Source organism: Nestor notabilis, unplaced genomic scaffold (genome assembly GCF_000696875.1).
Source record: "Nestor notabilis isolate BGI_N333 unplaced genomic scaffold, ASM69687v1 scaffold1188, whole genome shotgun sequence".
In the NCBI taxonomy this organism is placed as follows: Eukaryota; Metazoa; Chordata; class Aves; order Psittaciformes; family Psittacidae; genus Nestor; species Nestor notabilis.
The window spans coordinates 974-20819 of record NW_009939484.1 but is presented as its reverse complement, the minus strand read 5'-3'; the positions used below and the strand labels follow the sequence as shown (position 1 = coordinate 20819).

At 38.6% G+C, this 19846-nt stretch overlaps 1 protein-coding gene across 1 annotated transcript in view; it reads right to left on the bottom strand.

Moving 5' to 3' along the window:
• Nucleotides 1–18437, bottom strand: part of CDC5L (cell division cycle 5-like) — a gene marked incomplete at its 5' end in the record, with an annotated part of 33565 nt that extends 15128 nt beyond the window's left edge. Inside the window, 13 exons of the mRNA XM_010019869.1 lie at nucleotides 1757–1954; nucleotides 4586–4831; nucleotides 5186–5266; nucleotides 6817–6981; nucleotides 8349–8511; nucleotides 11326–11474; nucleotides 13096–13284; nucleotides 13426–13570; nucleotides 14722–14940; nucleotides 15197–15296; nucleotides 16148–16275; nucleotides 17102–17263; nucleotides 18334–18437. Coding sequence (XP_010018171.1) covers nucleotides 1757–1954; nucleotides 4586–4831; nucleotides 5186–5266; nucleotides 6817–6981; nucleotides 8349–8511; nucleotides 11326–11474; nucleotides 13096–13284; nucleotides 13426–13570; nucleotides 14722–14940; nucleotides 15197–15296; nucleotides 16148–16275; nucleotides 17102–17263; nucleotides 18334–18437 — 2049 coding nt within the window. The remainder of the gene's footprint in view (nucleotides 1–1756; nucleotides 1955–4585; nucleotides 4832–5185; nucleotides 5267–6816; nucleotides 6982–8348; nucleotides 8512–11325; nucleotides 11475–13095; nucleotides 13285–13425; nucleotides 13571–14721; nucleotides 14941–15196; nucleotides 15297–16147; nucleotides 16276–17101; nucleotides 17264–18333) is intronic.
• Nucleotides 18438–19846: the final 1409 nt, after the last annotated feature.

The window sequence follows — 19846 nt, the reverse complement described above, 5'->3', positions numbered from 1 at the left end:
ATTAAGGCTGTTTGTGCATTCCCTAACTTTGACTATTTGACTTTGCAACTTTAATAATGCAATTCTAATGTAGTTTTGGGCGTAAGACATTTAAATTTCAAAAAGCATTTGTACACAAATGAGGTACAGCCCTCCGATCGCTGGCGTGGTGCCAGAACAACCACTGCTGCTGTGCAGGCTGGCTGCTGCTGCGCTGACACTGGTTTGGTGAGACGAGAGTAGAGCAGAGCACTCAAGCAGCGGGCAGCGTTGGGCAGGGCAATGGTGCTCTCTGCTGGGGAGCAGAAGCAACACAAGTGCTCCGGCATCCACGCTAAACCCCCTAGCTACTGGGCTACCTGCAGGTGAACCTCTCCTGGCCCGAGTGACTAACAATGACACAGTTTTTCTTCTAGCAACAGTAGCTATGTTGATGTCAAATACAGAGCAACAGTTTATTTTCTTTTAAAGTTTCCTTTTACCGTGGAAATCGTAATATGTTTATATTTTTTATATATATAATAATCCGATGCTGCATAATTTAGAGAGGCTTTTGTGCTAGAATGGTATTTTGGAAAACAGTTAATATGACTTCCTGCAAGTCTGAACAAACACATTCTGTGGGAAGAAACCATTTAAAACCACCCTACTTTTTATCATGAAAGCTCTGTATTTGTGTGTTTTGTGTGGAGTGTTTGACTGGAACTCTAGAGAAGGCACAGGGCAAAGGAAATCACTGTTAAAGTGTTTGAACTTTCATCTACTTAAGTGCACCGTAGTTCAAATGATTTCCTCGCCACACTCAACTCCCTCAGTCCTGGGACACCAAATCTTAACACCTTGTTAAGACCTGTGACAGTTGCTTTTTGAATAAACTGATGCAGGCATGCTGACAGCACAAAACACTCTACTCCATAACTCAACATAAGAAGATGTAGTGTCAATTCTTGGTCCCTTAGTACCAGTGTCCTGCCACAGGACTCAAGCTGTAATGGGACACACCAGTGAGATGTTGCTAGCTGAACTCTGGCATTTTGTACTTGCAGAATAAATGAGTTACACAAATACACAACAGCAAACTCAAAATTTGAGTTTAAAAAGCAGCCATAAGGAAGCCTATTATTATTTCCTGATGAAGCGGAATGGGATCACAAACATCCATTTTTCTTTGTTCTTGGAGGGAATCACTGGAATTGGCAGCAGACGCCAGTCTGGCAAGAATTCAGGACTATCTGGACCTATACAGAATAGTCAATCAGAAACCAAATCTGAAGTTGGAAAGAGAACTCGAAAGGAGTCTGAGGACAGAGATGTTGGGTTTAAGCATTTTTCTCTGAAGTATCTAAGACTGGTCACTATCAGGGACAAAGCATGAAACTAGAAAGATCACGTATTTGATCCACTAATAGCGGAGATTAAGAAAACAGCAAAAAATCCACATGGAATTACAAGAGAGAAGCTGACCTGCTCTCCAGTTGAGAACCGAGTGGGTGAGATGAGCTGTGTTACAGCTAATACTGCAAAGAGAAACTGTGTGGGAATACTCTGGGGATATTTTAAGAAAAGGAGGAGGATGAGAAAAGGTGATTTAAACACCTCAAGGGCATCTATGAACTCCCTCAGAGAATTCCTCAACAAAGGAAATCCACCAAAACACCTGAACGATTTATAAAGTAACCTGTAACTCTTACGTACAAAAAAAGAAAGAAAACACATGCGGAGAAACTTAGGGAAAAAAAGGGGGTGTGTGCAAAAAGCAAAAAAAAGTGACACTGACCTCAAGCCTCTTTTCAAGAGACTCTATCCTGTCTTTTTTGCTGGCCAAGTTAGCTCTTGTGTAGCGGCTCTGTCCAGGCAGGTATAACACTTGACTGTAACATTCTTCCCACACCTGGTTATAAGCTTCACTTGAGAGCTCTCCATGCCCCATTCCTTGCTTTACCACCTCCATCTCTTGTGCCAGTAGATCCTGTGCCTGTTGGAAATGATGAGAAATAAACTGCAGTTACAATACACAAGATAAAAGAAAATGCCTCTTCTTTTTAGTCCTTCAGTGTGCAATTCACGGGGGCAGTTTCTTTTTTCATACTAAAAGCTCACCATCAGGTTAAGCTAACTATAAAATCTAACACAGATGCTGTGGATTATAAATGAAACCCAGGCTAGAAGGCTACTCATAGCACAACTATCACTCATTTTATATAATTTGGCCAAACCTGACATCACTCTGCTGTAGCTAATGAACCCTGTGGCACAGCTAGATCCTTCATCCTGCTGCAGAAGAGATAAAAGCAAGGATCTTGAGGGGAGGGAGAATTATACAGACAGAAGCAGCTGTTCTATGAAACAAAAAGTTACTTTTCATTTCCTTTTGCTTGCCCTTCTCCACACAAGCTGGAAAGTCAACTTCAAACATAACGGAGCTGTATAAGCTCGAAATACCCGACTTCAACACAGATTTTGTGGCTGGAGAACTACTAGTGAGATGAGCATTCTACAGTTTCCAGTTTAGTTTACAAAAGTAACTTGCAGTGAAATGAAAAGATTCATGTTGTTCTCACAGCTTGTAATATTTCTGAAAAAGAGCCTGATCCATGAAACTACACAGACACCCAGGTCCTTCCCATTTTATTTGTAACGAAAAACCTGATGTATCTTCACCAATCTGGACTTCGTTGGTTATAAATGCAAGTCACCTCTTTAAACAGCATTTACATGTGCATCAAAAATTTCCATATCAAGCAGCAGATAATCTTACTGCAAGCAGATGTATGTTTCAAAACAGCATATTGCCCAGGAAGCAATTCAGGTATCACCAGATTAGATGATTCCAGGGATACAGGAGAAAGGAAAATGAATTAGTTGTCCTTGATGGTCATGACTAATAAAATAGGAGTTCTCTAACCACACTTGATAGAGCTGAATCTTGGAAAGGTTCACTTTCAATTAGACTCTACTTGTACACTGTGAGGAACTACTTAAGGCTATTTATTTGTGGCACCACAACTGTTCTACAGCTCTAAGAGCTCAGCACACTGTGCTCAGCACCACTGTTAATCCTTCCCAAAAGAGTACTACACATCACGAACAGAAAGGAGCATTTTATTAAAGGATTTTAGTGGGAAGATGTTCTAAAAACAAATGAAGGAAAGCAAAATAAGCAAGCCACAGATGAGAGCTCTAAGATAGCAAAACTTTCTGGTTTGAATTTGATTTTAGACAAAGAGGAAATATTATGCTGAAAGTTAGAAAGCAAGCAGGAGCAAGGATGCAAAAAACTTCTGCTCATCAGGCAGAGATTCTGAAGAAAGTTTCCATACAAAAACTACTGGACTGTGTAATAGTCTTCAAGGGCAGTGGGAGAAAACCCAATTCTCACTGCACTTCAAAACAAGCAGAGAAAACACTGAGAGAATGTTCCTAAGGGAACAATCCGACACTGGCAGGGCAGTGAAATTCATGATCTAACTGTATTTTCCATCTTTAACTTCTCCTTCTCAGAAATCTTCAAGTATAATTTTTCATTTAACAGCAAACTGAAAGTACATACTGTTCTGTGTTTCTCATTTTAGGCTCTTGATTCATTGATCAGGTATGGTCAGATTTAAAATCTGTTTGTACATCTTCACAGTACTATGGATTTAGGTGTAGAGGTACCACAGCTATTGTCAGAACCCAAGCCTCGGGTAGCAGGATTCTGCATGAAATAGACGACTTGGTGGCACTTGATTTTGTCCTTTTCATTTTTATTCCTGTAAGCATATGGTCAAAGGTTACTGGCACAACTTCACAGGTGATGCTCTTTGAAAGAGCTAAGCACAGCACTGTGTGTCTGAACTGTCCATCTGTCACTTGGCAGCAAAAGGCAACATCTGTAGCTGCTTAAATAAATGAACAACCCGGAACCCTTGGTACAGGACTGCTATTTAACTTGGGATTACAATGCAAAACAAGACTGAGTGCCCAGACAGCCTACTCATTTCATCCAGCAACAACCTATTCCACCTATTCAGCACTTTTTAACCAGGTATGCTCTAGGATCAGTTGCCATAGCCCAGCAGGCTCTGCACTAGCACAGATCTGTTTGATCAAGCTTGACAAGCACAATTAAACAACTGGTTTAGCTGCTTCAAGTTATAAACTAGCTACCACTGTCATATTTAGTTTGTACTGAAAAAAAATGCTTAGTAATTCTGGATTAACAAACTATATAGGCAGCAGAAGATGGATATCACACTTAGTTAAAGTCTCAATGATTTAGTATCAATTTCCAGAAACAGCAAAGTAAACTGGGTAACTGTTGGGACATTATAGCTCCTACCCTTACTTAAAATGATATGCAATCACACAACACTTTCAAAATTATATCGAAAAGACAATGTCTCTGGACAAATACAGCATCCTCATCACTCAATGTTAAATGCCTAGATTAACAGAAGATAACAGAAAAGAGAATATGCACTTAAATTATCCTTACAGCTCTTCATACAACACTCTGGAGATCTCCAACTTAAACTCTGTGCAGGCTCACCATTTTTTGCAAGATTACAGGACCATGACATAAGGAGACATTAGATCACTGGTTATTAGGCCATACAATTCTCACCTTCTTGAGGTCCTCTTTGGAGAACTTCTCATAAGGATTCTGTTCCAAGTAAGCCATATGTTCTGCATTGTTGTTTCCAAATCCTGGGCCTTTCCCCTTCTTACCACTAGGCTGTTCTCCAAATGGGTGGTGTAAAAGATCAAAATGAAGCATAGTAATCATCTCTTTCTTTATTAGCTCTTCACTTTTCTGCAAGTCTGTTAGAGGTGGTTCCACATTTAAGGGTCTCAGTATTGTTTCATTAACCTGCCCAGGAATAAAAGAAGCTCATAAACATCAGACACCCCAAAGATCACATTAAATTCATACAGCTCCATCTGAATACGAATTTTATATACAACCTAATCCATGCAGAAGAGGTGCCAAAATCCCTTGTAGTGTGACACACATACAGCAACCCAAACACCCAACTGTGGTTTCATTTGTGCATATGAAATACCTCAGACAATTTTGCTGCGAAAGTTTCCCGTAATGATGAAATCAGCATGATCAAATAGAGATTTCATTTTCTCATGATCTACTCAGACTGTATTTCCTCCTAAAACGGTTAAAACCTTTATTTTTTTTTGTCCCTTAAAAGCAAATTTTGTTTCCACTTACTTCAGAAGGCCGTGGTAGATTCTTTTGCACAGCTTTGTGCATTCTCTTCAGTTCTTTTGCACGCTCTGCCTCCCGGAGAGCCTAGACAAACAAGCTAAATGTTAATCCAGCTACTGAAATACAATCAGATGCTTCCTAGAAATGTATGTGATATAAAAAGTAATTGATTACCACAGCAAAGATTCCTTAAAGACTTCATGTTATGAAGCCAGAGCTAAATAATGTGATGACATTGTAATTTACTGCCTCTAAACAGGAAGAGCACAGCAGACTAAGAGAGATATCCTAAAAAGTCATTTCCAGCCATCACATTCTCCTTCAGCCCAGACAACTTCGTTCTTTACAAATTCCTCCACATCAGGTTTGACAACTGCTCTAACGCTCCAGACACAAAATCCACCAGGAAAAGACAGACTGTTAAACTTGAAGCCAGGACTGTGTTTGTTCTCTTCGATGCCTTGGAGGAACTATTCACTAAAGCAATATTCATGAAAGTGTAAAAACATGAGATTTCCCCTTACATTCAATTTTCAGTCAATAAATAACATAAAAAGGCAGTGCCACCTAAAACTTCAGGACCAATAAACAAAATCTTCCATGTTCTAATTCCAGCCATGTTACACCTTCACTTGAAAGGCAGGATGCTATTCTCTTGCATGGTATTACAACCCAAATCCTTTTCTCTATTCTACACACATAAATTATCCGTATTTATTCAAACTTTTTATGAGGGTATATATGTACAAGACATGCATATTTATGCACGTAATGTGTTCTTCCCCAATAAGGACAAGCTAGAAACCAAATTCTGGGAAATGCTTAGTAGATATCAAAGCACACAATTTTTAAATATTTTGTTCACTTGTCAAGCACAGTGATTGGCAAAACCCCCATGAACTCAAAAATAGCTATTTATTTGAATTTATTTGAAGACATATAACAAAACTAGATTTGTATCACAAAAATTAGGATAAGCAATAAATGGAAAAGAGACTGTTCTTATAAAAATTTATAGTGTTTCTAATTACCGGCCACTACAGCTATTTAACCTGCAGAATTTAAGCTAGCACTTTATCCAGCCTTCCTTGATTCTGAATGAAACAGAGCATCAGGAACCCATTCACAGCTCAGCTGTCTGGGTAATCCTGCAGTACAAGTCATACAAAAGGAACCAATTCACTGCATGGAAGACTTCTATCTGTGTGCTACCAGCCTGACGGAATTTGTATGTACCTGTCTTACACTTCACAAACAGAAACTTTTCACTTGAGAGAATAATGTGAAACTGAGAAAAAAAACCCCATGTGCCTCCAGAGAGAAATGCTTTTAATTATATTTTTATCTTCTGGGGGACAAATGCAGCACTTGGGGCATACACACTCACGACTTCATCATAGAAAGTGACAAATGATGTCATACGTAACACTAACAAATTAAGAAAAGAATTCAGAGAGAAAACTGATTTAGCCTCTGTGTGTGTACACTCTGATGTCAGCACAGAAAACAAGTACATTGTACTTTGTAGAAGCTGTACCACTTTCACTGAACAGGTATGAAACTATGGGAGCCATAGAAGAAACATTTTATTTTAAACCAAAGGCACTACCTGCATCACACACACACACACACACCTGCTTGCGGGCATCTATATCAGCAGCATCTTCTACAAAGGTTTCATCTATTTCATGTTCCTCAAGTTCTTTTTCTGCATTTTCAGGTAAAACAATTTCAAAGTCGTTCTTTGGAGCAGGAAGGGCCATGAGTCCAAGGCGCAGGTGTTCACGAGACTCTCTCTCCTGTTGAAATAAACAGTAAGATATAATACTTCTGGGTTCATGGACCAAGGTGCAATACAATTGAATTCCATTCATCTCCATTAAGAGACATGAACAATACACAACTAATATTATCCAGCTATCTTTGTCTGCTACGAAGTCAACAGAAACAAGGTCTCTGAAGTCTGACAAGAGGCATGTTACTAATCCAGCCTGGCTACAGACCACCATACCAGAGTTCATGCACTTTTCATCACAGAAACTCTCTGATACTAAAAAAACCATCAGACAGATTTCTTAAAGATAGCTAATGAAATCTTCAAACAGGCTGAAATACACTCAAGTAAAACATCAGCACGGCATCTCCGCCTCGCCTCACAGTGGCTTCAGCACAACAGCAGAGGCTCACATAAATACTTTTCAAGAAACTGAAAGTATGTGGAAATGTGTCCACACTGATGATGGGGACAGGGTATCTGCAAGCCTAACGAGAACTTTCTTCCTTGCAGTTGCTCACAAATCTGGGGATTGTTTGCCTCATTTTCATACTGTGCCACAACACCAGATCTGGGAACCAGTGGAGTCCATCAGGAAACTGAAAGCCCCAGTTTTCCTTCTAGCAGCAAAACCAACATAAGACAGAACCAAAGTAAGTACACAGACATCAAATAAACCTTGTCCTGCAAGCTAGGAGGAAATCTGAAATTCTGAACTTGAAGAGCTGTTTTTGTGAGAAGAACATGCCAAAAACTTGAACTGGATATCCTTAGCTAGCCCAAAAAGAAAAATGTCAATAGCTCTGGTGGGAAATATCCAAAGCCACAGTTAAGGCTGCAGAATCAGCCACATAAAAGGAGTTCCCAAGGTGCTACCTATTAGGTATATGCTGTTTTATACCATGGCTAATTGGCAGGGTACATCTGGCTGAGTCTCCAAGAATGGAAACATCTGTTGAAAAGGCGATGAAAGAATCTGGATGGGACTCGGATTACTGGACATCTCAAAACCAAGTGCTCCTAATGGCAAAAATTAAAGTCCTTCAGCTCAATGCTGTCAACACGACAGACTGATGAAAAGGTCCTGTAGGTAAATTGGGAAGCCAAGATGATGAGGGATTTGAGGGCTGTGTGGAATAGCAAGAAAAATTAATCTTTGCTCAAGATATATTTCTTGCTCAGCTTCAAAGATACAAGTAGGATTGAAACTTAAGTATGTCTTCCTTGACAAACAGCTGGAGTGTGCTTTTACTGAGCACACTGAAATCCATTCTAAGTGGCAAGATTTCTCTTCTTTCAAATAAAGATTTGATTTTATCAGATGATGACTACAGCCCTGCAGACAACTGGCAAAAATAACACTTGCTTTTTCCCTTCTTAAGTGCTTCTTACCATTTGCTTTGCATAAGATGGGTCACTGTAATCTGCCATTCCCTCTTCGGGGTTGATGTTCAATTTATCACGTAGTGGAGTTCTACCAGGAGTTGTACCCAGCCCAGGTTTAGGAGTCAGTCCTCCACGAGGAGTTAAGCCTTCTTGTCCATGAGAAGGTGTCCTAGAGGAAATGCAGATACAGACATTTATTTTTTTCCTAAAGAGCTCTACCTACCAAAGTCCGAATACTAGATAAAGTTAAGTAAATACCATTAAAAAATTCAATCTAGATTTTTTTTCTTGGGAGGTAGTAAAACTGTAACATGCTATTAGAAGAATCCAAAATAAATGTTTAAACCTGTAAAGGTGTGACCAAGGACCTGTCAATCTGAAATCTAGAGGCATCATTATGTGAAGAGAGGTTTCAGGAACTATATCAACACAAACTCCCACAGCTACATTTGAGAGAAGAAACTACCCAGTCACCAGGAACTATTTTGGGATATAGTAACCAGGATTTAATTGCAAGCTTTGATTTCCCCACCACCTGTGGCAAGTCATTCACTCTGAATTCATCTGGCCTAGCAGCTGTCTCAACTTACAATTCAATTAATCACTCTGAAGATGACTCTTTGCTTTCACTGATTATTGAAGGAGTAATTACATTACAATAATAACTTTTAAGCACCTATGGCTAGGCAAGTTAGATTATGCCTTAGATTTTGTGGGCCTCAGTTGTTTTTCTTCTATACTGGGAAGAAATTTTGTTCTCTATCCAAATAACCTACTACATAAAAATCATGTAGACATGGTCTCGGATATAGTAACAAGTTTTCTGTTGCCAGCTTATGATGAAGTTTCACATAATGGTGATGAAGGTAACAATAATAAACTGGTAAGACATCAACTGTCTCAAAGAAAACAAGTTCAGGATGGGGAAACATTTTTAGAAAGAAGCCTGCATTGTGGCACTCATCTATGCTTACGAGAATACTTTCAGACAGCAGTGACAAGTATGTGTACTGTAGAGAATAACACTGGCAGAGACAGACTAGACCAGATGATTTAATTCATCATTTCCACTACCAGATACTGTAATTCTGTAGTGCAAGGAAGATGTCATAATGGTGGACAAACACAACTGTATATATGGCCTGACACATACTACAGGTCCTCTTCTAAGGGATACAACAGCACCTTATTTACTGGGTATGTCTGTGAAAGGCAAGTGATACTTTCCTCTTGCTTGAGATTGTTCACAGATTTTTTAAGGAACTCTCACTTAGGATAACAAATACAAGCAAAAACATTTGCAGGATGACACCTGCAAAAAAACAGCAAAATGAATGTTTCATAGGATACACTGTGATTTATTGCAAGGGTGGTGAGGCACTGGCCCAGCTTGCCCTGAGAAGTTATGGACACCCAAATCCTGGCAGTGCTCAAGACCAGGTTGCATGGGGCTTTCAGCAACGTGGTCTAGTGGAAGGTGTCCCTGCCCATGGCAGGGGGGCTGGAACTATATGATCCTCAAGGTCTCTTCCAACCCAAACCATTCCAGGATTCTATGATATATTTACTTTCTTGATTATACTAGAAGAAAAGGTTTTAAGCTGACTTTCCAGAAGAAACAATTTCCAAGTAAGTGGGTTGGTTTTTTCTAGTTGTCTCAGTTCCACGTAATGTTTAAAACCCTATTACAATTTTCAACTTGGTATGTTTTAAAGAAAATTCTTATAACTAGGATGTGGGAAAAAAACCCCAACAACCAAGACAAAACACCTAATGCGAGGCAACAACTTCCACAAAAACCTTGCAACAAAACATTACAGATTTCATACCAACATAGGAAAAAAGGTGTACTTAGATTAAATATTGCAGATGGCTCTGCTTCACTACTCTGTCTCCTTAATAAATTATGGCTTCCATTTATGTTTTACCACGTAATGGATTTATTTTTTTTCTTTCTGCTCAGTCTTGGATTTTCACACTGATAGAGCATTTCTGCAAGCAAGCTAAGTTGATACATAGGTACCATATTTACATGTGCAAATCTGAACTTCAGAAGCTAAAAAAACCCCACCACAAACAAAAAACCCTAACACTCAAACAAAATCAGAATGTCTTTACATTTCTTAATATAAAATCACTCAAATGAACAGCCAGCACACTCCAGGCCAAACTCTGCATTCATTCTGCATTGAACTGATGCCAACAGATCTCCAGAAAAGGATTCATTTACACAGATCCAATTAAAAGAGAAGGGCTTTTGCACACAGCTTTAAAACACCAAAATAAAGCTTCTTTTAAAAAGCTGCCATAAAGGTCCTTTTTACTCCTTTCTCCACTTTTCCTACTAGCATGACACAAGTAAAATTAGAACCTATGTTGAAAAAAATTGTCAGGCAAAATGTACCAAGTGTAGTAATTGGTAGTAGTTGTACAGTATTTGGTATCTGTGGGATATGTATTTATTCAGGACCCACTGTAATAGTTAAACTAGCAATTCCATGCTATTTAGATTGGCAATATAAGAAATATTTCAATTTGGAGATATATATGGCTTATAAAATATTTACTCCAGCTTTTCAAAAATTCAGTGTGGGTCTGGCTAAGGGACCTCCTACACCTTTGACTCAGAGGTAATACTTCAGAAAGGTTAGGATCCACATACAGACTGGCAATCTATCTTACTATTTATACCCCTGTATTACTCCAGTGTAATTTATATTGCTCCAGAGCACAGAAGGCCTCATTTTTGGACCAAAACTCTAGTGAGCTATACACTGTACAAATTTAGACAAAAATGTGGCTAGGCTTGCAAGACAGAGAAGGAGAAAGGTGTACAACAAGGACCTGAAATAAAAGTGAGTTAAGACTTGTAATGAAGCACTAATCGTGACCTATTATTTCACACATCAAAATTCACTCTGCCCATCCAACTCCACTAGACACGGGCCCGCCAAACACCCATTAGGAAAGGAGTCTGCTTTACCTGAAGGGTGTGGAAAGCACAGTATTTGGAGTCTGGATAACCTGTTTCTGTGGTGTTACCCCTGAAAAGTCACTTTCATGCAAGGGAGTGTTAAGTCCTCCTTTCAGGGGGGTATCCACATTTGTGAGAGCCATCAGATTCTGGGCTTCCTGTATAACAGACAATACATGCGGTACATCACTAAGACTTTCATTGTCACACTCTACAGATTCAGTAGTAGTAACAACAGCTGAGGAATTATTTAAATATCAGTGAGTTTGTGGGAAACATTTAACACTTCTTAACACCCATACACTGGTATTTACAAAGCCTACTGTTCCACTGAAGGGATTTTAATTTTTATTTCCAGCAGAATATGTTATCAACTGGAGTTGCAAAAATGAGTGGGTTATTTAATGTTTCAGCTTCCTTCAGTTCGCCAGACTCCATAAATTTGCAAGATTTATTAGTGACTGAATACTCAAGTCATCCTAAAAATCCCAATTTTCAAAAAGAGCAGCACACTTGCACTCTGAAATGCAACGTCAGTGAAGTTTATCCAAGCTGTACTTCAAAGAGAATATTCCAACAGAGAGGGTCACTATCCAGATTTTTAGTCCATGACTCAGTTGGGCTTTTAGGAATATCCCACTTTTTTTTTTCCTTCTACAATGAAGAATTAAGTCACTGAAAATGAGCTGACATAATGGAATTACTGGACATAGCCATTACCTTCACAGAAGACTACCACTGCAACTGATGAACTGTGTATATACATAATACTGCAACATACACGATGCCAGATTACTCCATTTGAAGGTGAACATGACCCCTCCTGCAAACACTGCATGGAGACTTACATCATGATCTGTAGAGTCGGGAACTTTCTCTTTTCTACTGTCATGAAACTGCTAAAATACAGCTCATTATCAACATAAGGGTTGGGGCTTTTTTGTTTCAGAGTGGGTTTTTTGGCATGAAGTTTTGTTCATTTTACACACTAGCCACACTGATTTTATTTAGCCACTTTCCCACACTCAGCAAAATATTACCCAATGCTACCAGTTTTAAAAAGAACCCAGACACTCGCACAATCAGTGTAACACAAATGTAACTCGCAGGTTTTTGACAACCTTTGTCTTCAGTGGTTTGAAGCCAATAAAGTGCTAGGAACCTATTCTTATATTGTTGCAGTTAATTACTTCTTGTTAACCGAGATAAAAACTGAACAGCAAAACAACAGCATAGAAGACTGTTTTAAGGATATCAACATTATATACATCTTCAGTGCTGAGAGGAACCCAATATTAGAGGAAATCATCCAAACACCAGGAGAATGGTTAGTGCTACAAGTTGCCCATGATACGTAATACAAAAAAAAAAAAAAAGGATCCCAGTGTTTATCACATTGAAGTGGATCTGCTTCTACGCTTTCTAGTGTGTCCTGAAATCATGTCAGTTCAAACTGCAGTACCACACATAACCTGAGGAATGTTTCTATGGTATTTACACCCTCAGTTACTTCAGTTACCACTTTACTAAAAATAAAAGACCACAGAGTAAATTTAAGTTAGATATTAGGAAGACGTTCTTTACTGTGAGGCACTGGAACAGGCTGCCCCATCCATGGCAGTGTTGAAGAGCAGGTTGGATGGGGCTTTGAGCAACATGGTCTAGTGAAAGGTGTCCCTGCCCGTGGCAGGGGGTTTGAATTAGATGGTCTTTAAGATCTCTTCCAACCCAAACCATTCTGTGATTCTACGATTCTGATTTTGTACATTTATACTCTACCTGTAGGATCCTGTCTTGCGCTGCAGGAGTTTTGGGAGTCCTTAGTGCTATGTTGTTGTTGGTCACACTATATTCAGACAGAAGAGTGCTGGAAGCTGAATTTGTAATTCCAGATTCCTCAGCAGTCTGGCGAGCAATCTCACTTGCCTGGCCTACTTTGACAACTTCTTCAAGTTCTGTATCAGATATCTTCAAAAGAGAAAATTCCAAGCCATAGTAAGATAAAATACAACCATGAGATCCACTTGACAAAATAGAACTCATTGACTGGCATTGGTCTTCTAAGCCAATGAACAATGAGCGATGAACAATGATCAATGAACAGCTTACCTGAGGAGCTGGGAGCACCAGTTTACTTCTTTTTTTGGTAAATTCTGACACTCCACTGGTCTGTAGAATAGCTGAAGGCAAGTCTGACTCCTTTTTCCGTTTCATATGCTGTTTGTCTTTTTTGCGCTCTCTTCCCTCCCTTTCACTGTCATTACAGATAACAGAATCATTTCAGAACATTCAGAACAGCTACAAAGTAAATCTAACAAGCAATAAGCAAAAATGCTGTACCCGAATCAAAAATTGGTTACGCTGAAATAAAACATGTTGCAGGAAGAGTGAACCACTTTGTGGAGCAGAAATGATTAAATATGGTCTGCAGATCTAGCAACAATACCTACAAGGCAGTGTAATGCTTCTAAATTCTGGAATTAAACAACAGGTGGTTGCTTCAGCTACAATCAACACTATCACTGGAACAAGAAAAAAACATCAGTCCAAGAATGCAGATAGCAAGAATCAGAGGATGTGAACAGTCCCTTTTCTTCAGCAGCTGCTAAGGGAAGACAAACATCATCTGTGGGATACAGGAACCAGTTTCTCTTCAGTATTTAATAAAAGTGGTATTTTCTTCAAACGACAATGAAGTCAGCCTGTGAAATCATAAGCTTCAAGTTTGAAGCTCCTACCAGACACTCTGAACTAAGAGCCACACGAAAAGAATTGATATGATCACAAGCTAATAAACCAAGTCATAGGTAGTACTGGACCTACTCTCACAGTAAAAAGCAGCTGGCAGAAGTAGTGGGAAATGCAATTGTGCAATTAAACATGTAAAAGGCTGTTCATGATGAAGACAGGCATTTTATTTCTCAACTGCATTTTTAGTGGAGGGGAAGAAATTAAGCATTTCAGGAGATTCTACTTAAGAACAATTCCATCAAAAGTAGTACTACAACAAGCAAAATCAACTCCTGTAAGCAATCTCAATGATGTTATTACTTGGAGAAAGGACTGCAAACCTATTGCTAAAAGAAAACGAACGTCAAAAAAACCCCTACAATTTCCATTTAGAGAGCAAGAATGTGCATGAGGAACTTTATTCTCATGGTAAAAAAGGTCAACTAGACCCTTTAGAAAGATAAAAAAATGCAGAAGACTGAAAAGGTAAATGCAACCTGTACTACTATCTGTCCCAAAGAAAATCCAGCTCCTACCTATATTTTATTTCCAGGACCTAACACATATACATATGTGTATATGTATATATATACACATATATATAAAAAAGGGGAGAAATGGGGGGTGTTGTATGTTCAAATATACTGTTCTCTCCTTAGTATAACACACACTTACGATCTTAATTCTCCATCCAGGTCTTGCTGACGTAGCTTCCTGAAATCTGCATCCAGAGACTGGTAGTTTTCCTCTGATGTGTCATAAAATCCAGGGGCAGGCTTCTTTTCAAATGGAATTTCTGCATTATAATCCACACCTCTCTTCTTTTTTCTTTTCTTCTGGATTTCAATTCCAGCAGCCCGAAGTTCTCGTCTTTTCTGGAGAGCAGCAAGCCGTCTATAGAAACAGTAACACTATGTGATTTAAAGTGCATACCTATAGGTGGCTCCTGTATTCTAAGATCTGGTACTACTTTAATCAGTTGCTGCTGAGATAGGGCTGCATGTATCTGAACAAGAATGAAGCTCTTGTCACAAATAACAAAAAAAGCCTGATTTTGCAACGGCTTAAGGCTGTGCCTGACTTTATGCATTGTAAATGCTCCAGAGACGACAAAAGCAGTCCCAATATATAAAATTAAGCATAAGTTTACCTAGCTTCCTCCAGCTGCTTCTCTCTTGCTTTTCTTTTGGCCTTCTTTCCCTGTGTATTAGCCAGACGAGCTCTAGCTTCAGAGAGCATTTCAAGTTCATCTAAAATAGTACAGACAAATACAGCAATGAATTTGCATTTAAAGATGGAAGTAAGGGAAAAAATGACATTAAGATCAGAAAGCAATCTTTAGAAACTGAATGAATCCATGTTTTCACAGGCACTCTGAATGACTGATAAACTAGTTTTCTCGAAGTTGCTCAAACATATTTTCTGAATCATTGGCCAGACAAAACAAAGACTTCAAGAAAAAAATGCCTAATGTTGAAAATGATTCAATTAATATCTACAGCAAATTAAAATGTCTACATAAAGACGCAAACTGACCACACTAATGAAATTATAATTACATCTTCATCTGAGAGGACTATATTAGCGATCTTGTCAATTTTATTTACATCCAGATCCAAGAGTGCTACCTACGTGAACCTGTGACTCTTCCAAACCTCTATTAGTCCATTCGTGGAATTTATCAATGTTCATTTTTTAGTTTATAACATTGCTATGTGCAAGGAAAAAAAAAGTCATGTAGTCCTCCTGTGCTTCTGCATGAATCCATCTGGGAGGTATGAGCTGATGGGATGGGAACAGATGAAGATACAGAAATAAGAATGGCAAACAAGCAGAGGAGTTATCAAAGCAAAGAACAGTCAATCATGGTAAGTGATGATGAAGACAACTACAGCAGCAGAAAAGACACCAATGAAAATAAAATTGGAAAAGTATAGCTGACTGGCCAGATACAAAAATAAGACAAATCCTGTAAGAAAAAAAGATCTGGGGGTGAAGAAAAAAAAGACAAGAGAAACCCAAGGTACAGAAGCTGTGTAAAAAGAAAAACCAAAAAGAGATCAGATTTCTGTCAAAAATGGCAAAAAAACTCCTATCTTACCCTCATCCATGTCAATAGGATCTGGCCTGGCTGGTTTGGTTTCTGGATTTGGATCAATTTCTCCAGGTTTAAGTTTCCGAGGATCATCAGCAGTTTCTTCCTCATTGTCTCTCTGAGCAGCTTTGTCCCTAAAAATGCATTTTTATATATATGACAACCAGCTCTTTGTTTTCCCCCAGGCTCACAATAACCATTCCTTAAATGTCCCCAAAGACTGATCAAAAAAAGTAACCTTGTACTATGTACTAGACGTGAAGCTTGTTACACAACTACTGCAGAAAAAATTCCTGAACATGGTACAGTTACATAATCTTAAATCAGAAAGAAGACAACAATGCAGTATTACATTATAATAAAATACTGTATAAAATACAGTATTTATAACGTTAATAGCAAAGAACTCTCCTCAAGTAGTGTGACAAAAAGAAAATGGAATTTCCCATTATTTATTATACTCAACCCATCACACCAGAATTAAGCACGCTCACAAGGGAAAACAGCACTTTCCTTCTCTTCTCACAGCCCAAAGAAATCCTTTGTAGCATACAGAGATGACAGCTGCACATTCAGCCACTTCAACATGTGGTTTATGTCTGTCTTTTGTCTTCTGTCACACACCCACACATGCTGATCAACCAGTCAAAAAATACCCAAATAAACCTCAAATGTAAACCCATAAAACCCATCAATCTTGAGACTCCTCTAGCCAGAAGGACCGGAAGCAAGAAAATATAAACCTATCTCTATTCAAGCCTGCTCTCCAGGTTCCAGAAACTGCTTCTTTCAAGCTAGACACATCGACTGAAAAGATATGGTCCTTACGTATTTGCTTACAAAAGGACTGTCAGCTGGAAACCACCATACTTCAGCACCATGGGAGAAGGGAACAACACACTGCTACAACAAACTCCACAGATTTTCTTGGTATGCAGCTCTAGCAAAACAGTAACTCACAGCAGAAATTCATAGTGCTCCAAACACTGTGCAGCAGTTCTCCCAATAATTGGGGCAATGGTTCTCCACTGGGTTGGCATTAGCTTGGCCAGGTGCAAGAGTTTCTCCTCCTCTTCCCGTGACCACTCTGTCTTTTTGATGCTCGGGTCTAGCCATTCATACCTGTTAAAAAGAGAAAGAAAATCAGGATGACAGATCCAAGCCATCTATTGATTTGTCTTGAATTAATTCAGAACAGTGTCAACCCAAAAAACTACAAGAAAATCTCAAAATCTTGTCATGCAAACTTCATAGAAGCTTTTTCTGTACAAGAGGATGTTACTCCAAAGTATTTTTATGACATATGTATTTGAGCTTTAAAAGGTATTATTTGTCCATCAGTTTTTATACAGATATTGCATCTTCTTTCTTCCCACATCTCTAGTCTAGCAAAGTAAGGAGTCACAAAATCCGGAAAAACAAAAGTAAAAACTGCAACAACCAAAGGTTCCATAAGTGGAAGATTTTTTTGGTCTGGATCCTTTAACAGACATCTTATCAGTCTCAAACTGTGCCAGTGCTGTGACCTTTATATACAAGTACTGTAATAAATATGTGAGACACTGGCACCGGTGGCCCAGAGAAGCTGTGGCTGCCCCATCCCTGGCAGTGTTCAAGGCCAGGCTAGACACAGTTTGGAGCAACCTGGTCTAGTGAAAGGTGTCCCTGCCCATGGCAGGGGGTTGGAACTACATGATCTATAACGTCTTTTCCAACCCAAACCATTCTGTGATTCTATGTGCAGTTCAATACTCTAGAAACTAAGTCTAATTCTCAAATAGTCTACATTAGTTTCATGCTTCTGCTTTTTTTAATATGAAATTAAATTCCATGGTGCAATATCTAAACATTTATTCTCAAACCAAACTAACGTGATAAAAAATTAGGAAATTATCTTTAAGAGAGATTAATATCCTACAGTTTTACTTCCTTGGTGAAACTGATTAAAAATGTGTAAATAGAGGGGGAGAAAAAGCATGTGCACAATTTTAAGTGATCCTAAGTTTGATAAGACCACAGTCACTGGCAAAGACAATATCTGGCTACTTTTGTTCAATTACTTTCAAGCAATAGGAATCTGAAATATCCACAATAGCAGAAATCGAACAATCTTAAAACTACTGTTGTTCTGTGGACATAAATTTATCTGTGGTATAAATCTCTCATTCCCAGGCGTGGCACTTCTCACTTACCATCTGGCTTTGCACTGCTTTGCTGATTTTCTGTGTAATAACGATGCAATACGAGACCACTGGTTTTTGCCATATTTCATCACAGCTGCTTTCAGAATTTCATCCTTAAAAAACATAATAAAAAAATACTGTTATGGATCACAAGAACTTGCAAAACAGAAAGTCTGAGCTCAGGCAGAGAAGATCACTGTGGCTGTCATCCAACAGGCTGACCCAGTTCTTACCTGCATTTTATTCTCAAGATGAATGAGGATTTGTATTTCAAAGGCCAATGAAATTAATAAAGATTAAATGAAAAAGACACATGATGATTATTGTGGACAGCTTCACAGACCCAACAGATCTTCCAAAACAACTACTTTCAATGCTCTCTAATGCTGTTTTTAAAGGTTCTGTATGTCTTCCTTGTAGGACAGCAATAAAGAGGTAGGGAAATGTTTGTCTGGTAATGACACAACATTTTGAAAGAAAAAGCAGAACTGATAGCTACCTCTGGGTGGCTTTTTTTTAAACAATACCATAAAATCATCATCTTCTTTGCATCTTTTAATGCAAATTTTAACAGTATATTAATGAAATATGCTGTTAAAAAGATAGTAATACTTGATAGTAAGTTTCTATTTTACATGTAAACATCTTAAAATAAATCACTTCAATGTTCAGAATGTAATACCCTGAAGTTCTGATCCCAAAGCTTACAAACTTATGGGGGAAAAAAGTAAAAATGTAATGGATTCAGCTTGGGAGCCAGATGGTTCATATACATCGAAGTGCGCAGTGAGACTTGATCAAAAGCTAGGAGCTCTATCAGTTGTCTGTCAACCCATCTACCAGTCCCTTCTCTCCTGCCACATAAATGGGTTCATTATTTCTGGTTTCCTCACAGGTCAGAAAGTGGTATTTTAAATGCATCAAAGCTATTCTGCAGCCTTGTCAAGCACAGATGTTCCTCTTCTGTATCCAGTAAGTAGTTGTAGTTGTGTTCAGAATCTGTTCAGCTGTACCGTGCAGATGCTAGTCATCAAGGGCAGCTACTGTGCCCAGCACAGACATCTCTTGGAGTGTACAGCAGCTTTAACTGTAAGATGATGATGAGCTCTGGCTTGAACTGCTACAAGAAGCAATTAATGTAATTTCTATTAAAAAATGATAAAAAAACTTCTTGGTTTTGGTTTGTGGAGGGTGGTTTTTTATTTACTTGGTGTTAGGTAACATACAGTAGCCATACTGATGGCATTAGCGGGCTTTTTTGCTAGAAATCAGTCATTTTACAAATGATCTGATATCAACTGGTTCCACTTTCTGTATTTTTAGTCTTGTATGTATAATCAAAATGTTAATTAAAAAATATTTAATATAGTACCAAAAGAGAGCAATTTCTGGTACATGGAAGTGGTGAAACAATGATGTGTTTAACACACTGCTATATCTCGTAACAGCCACCAAATTAGTCAATTTTGGAAGACCGTAAGAATGGTGTCAGCACACAACAGTTCTTCCTGTCCCCTGCTGA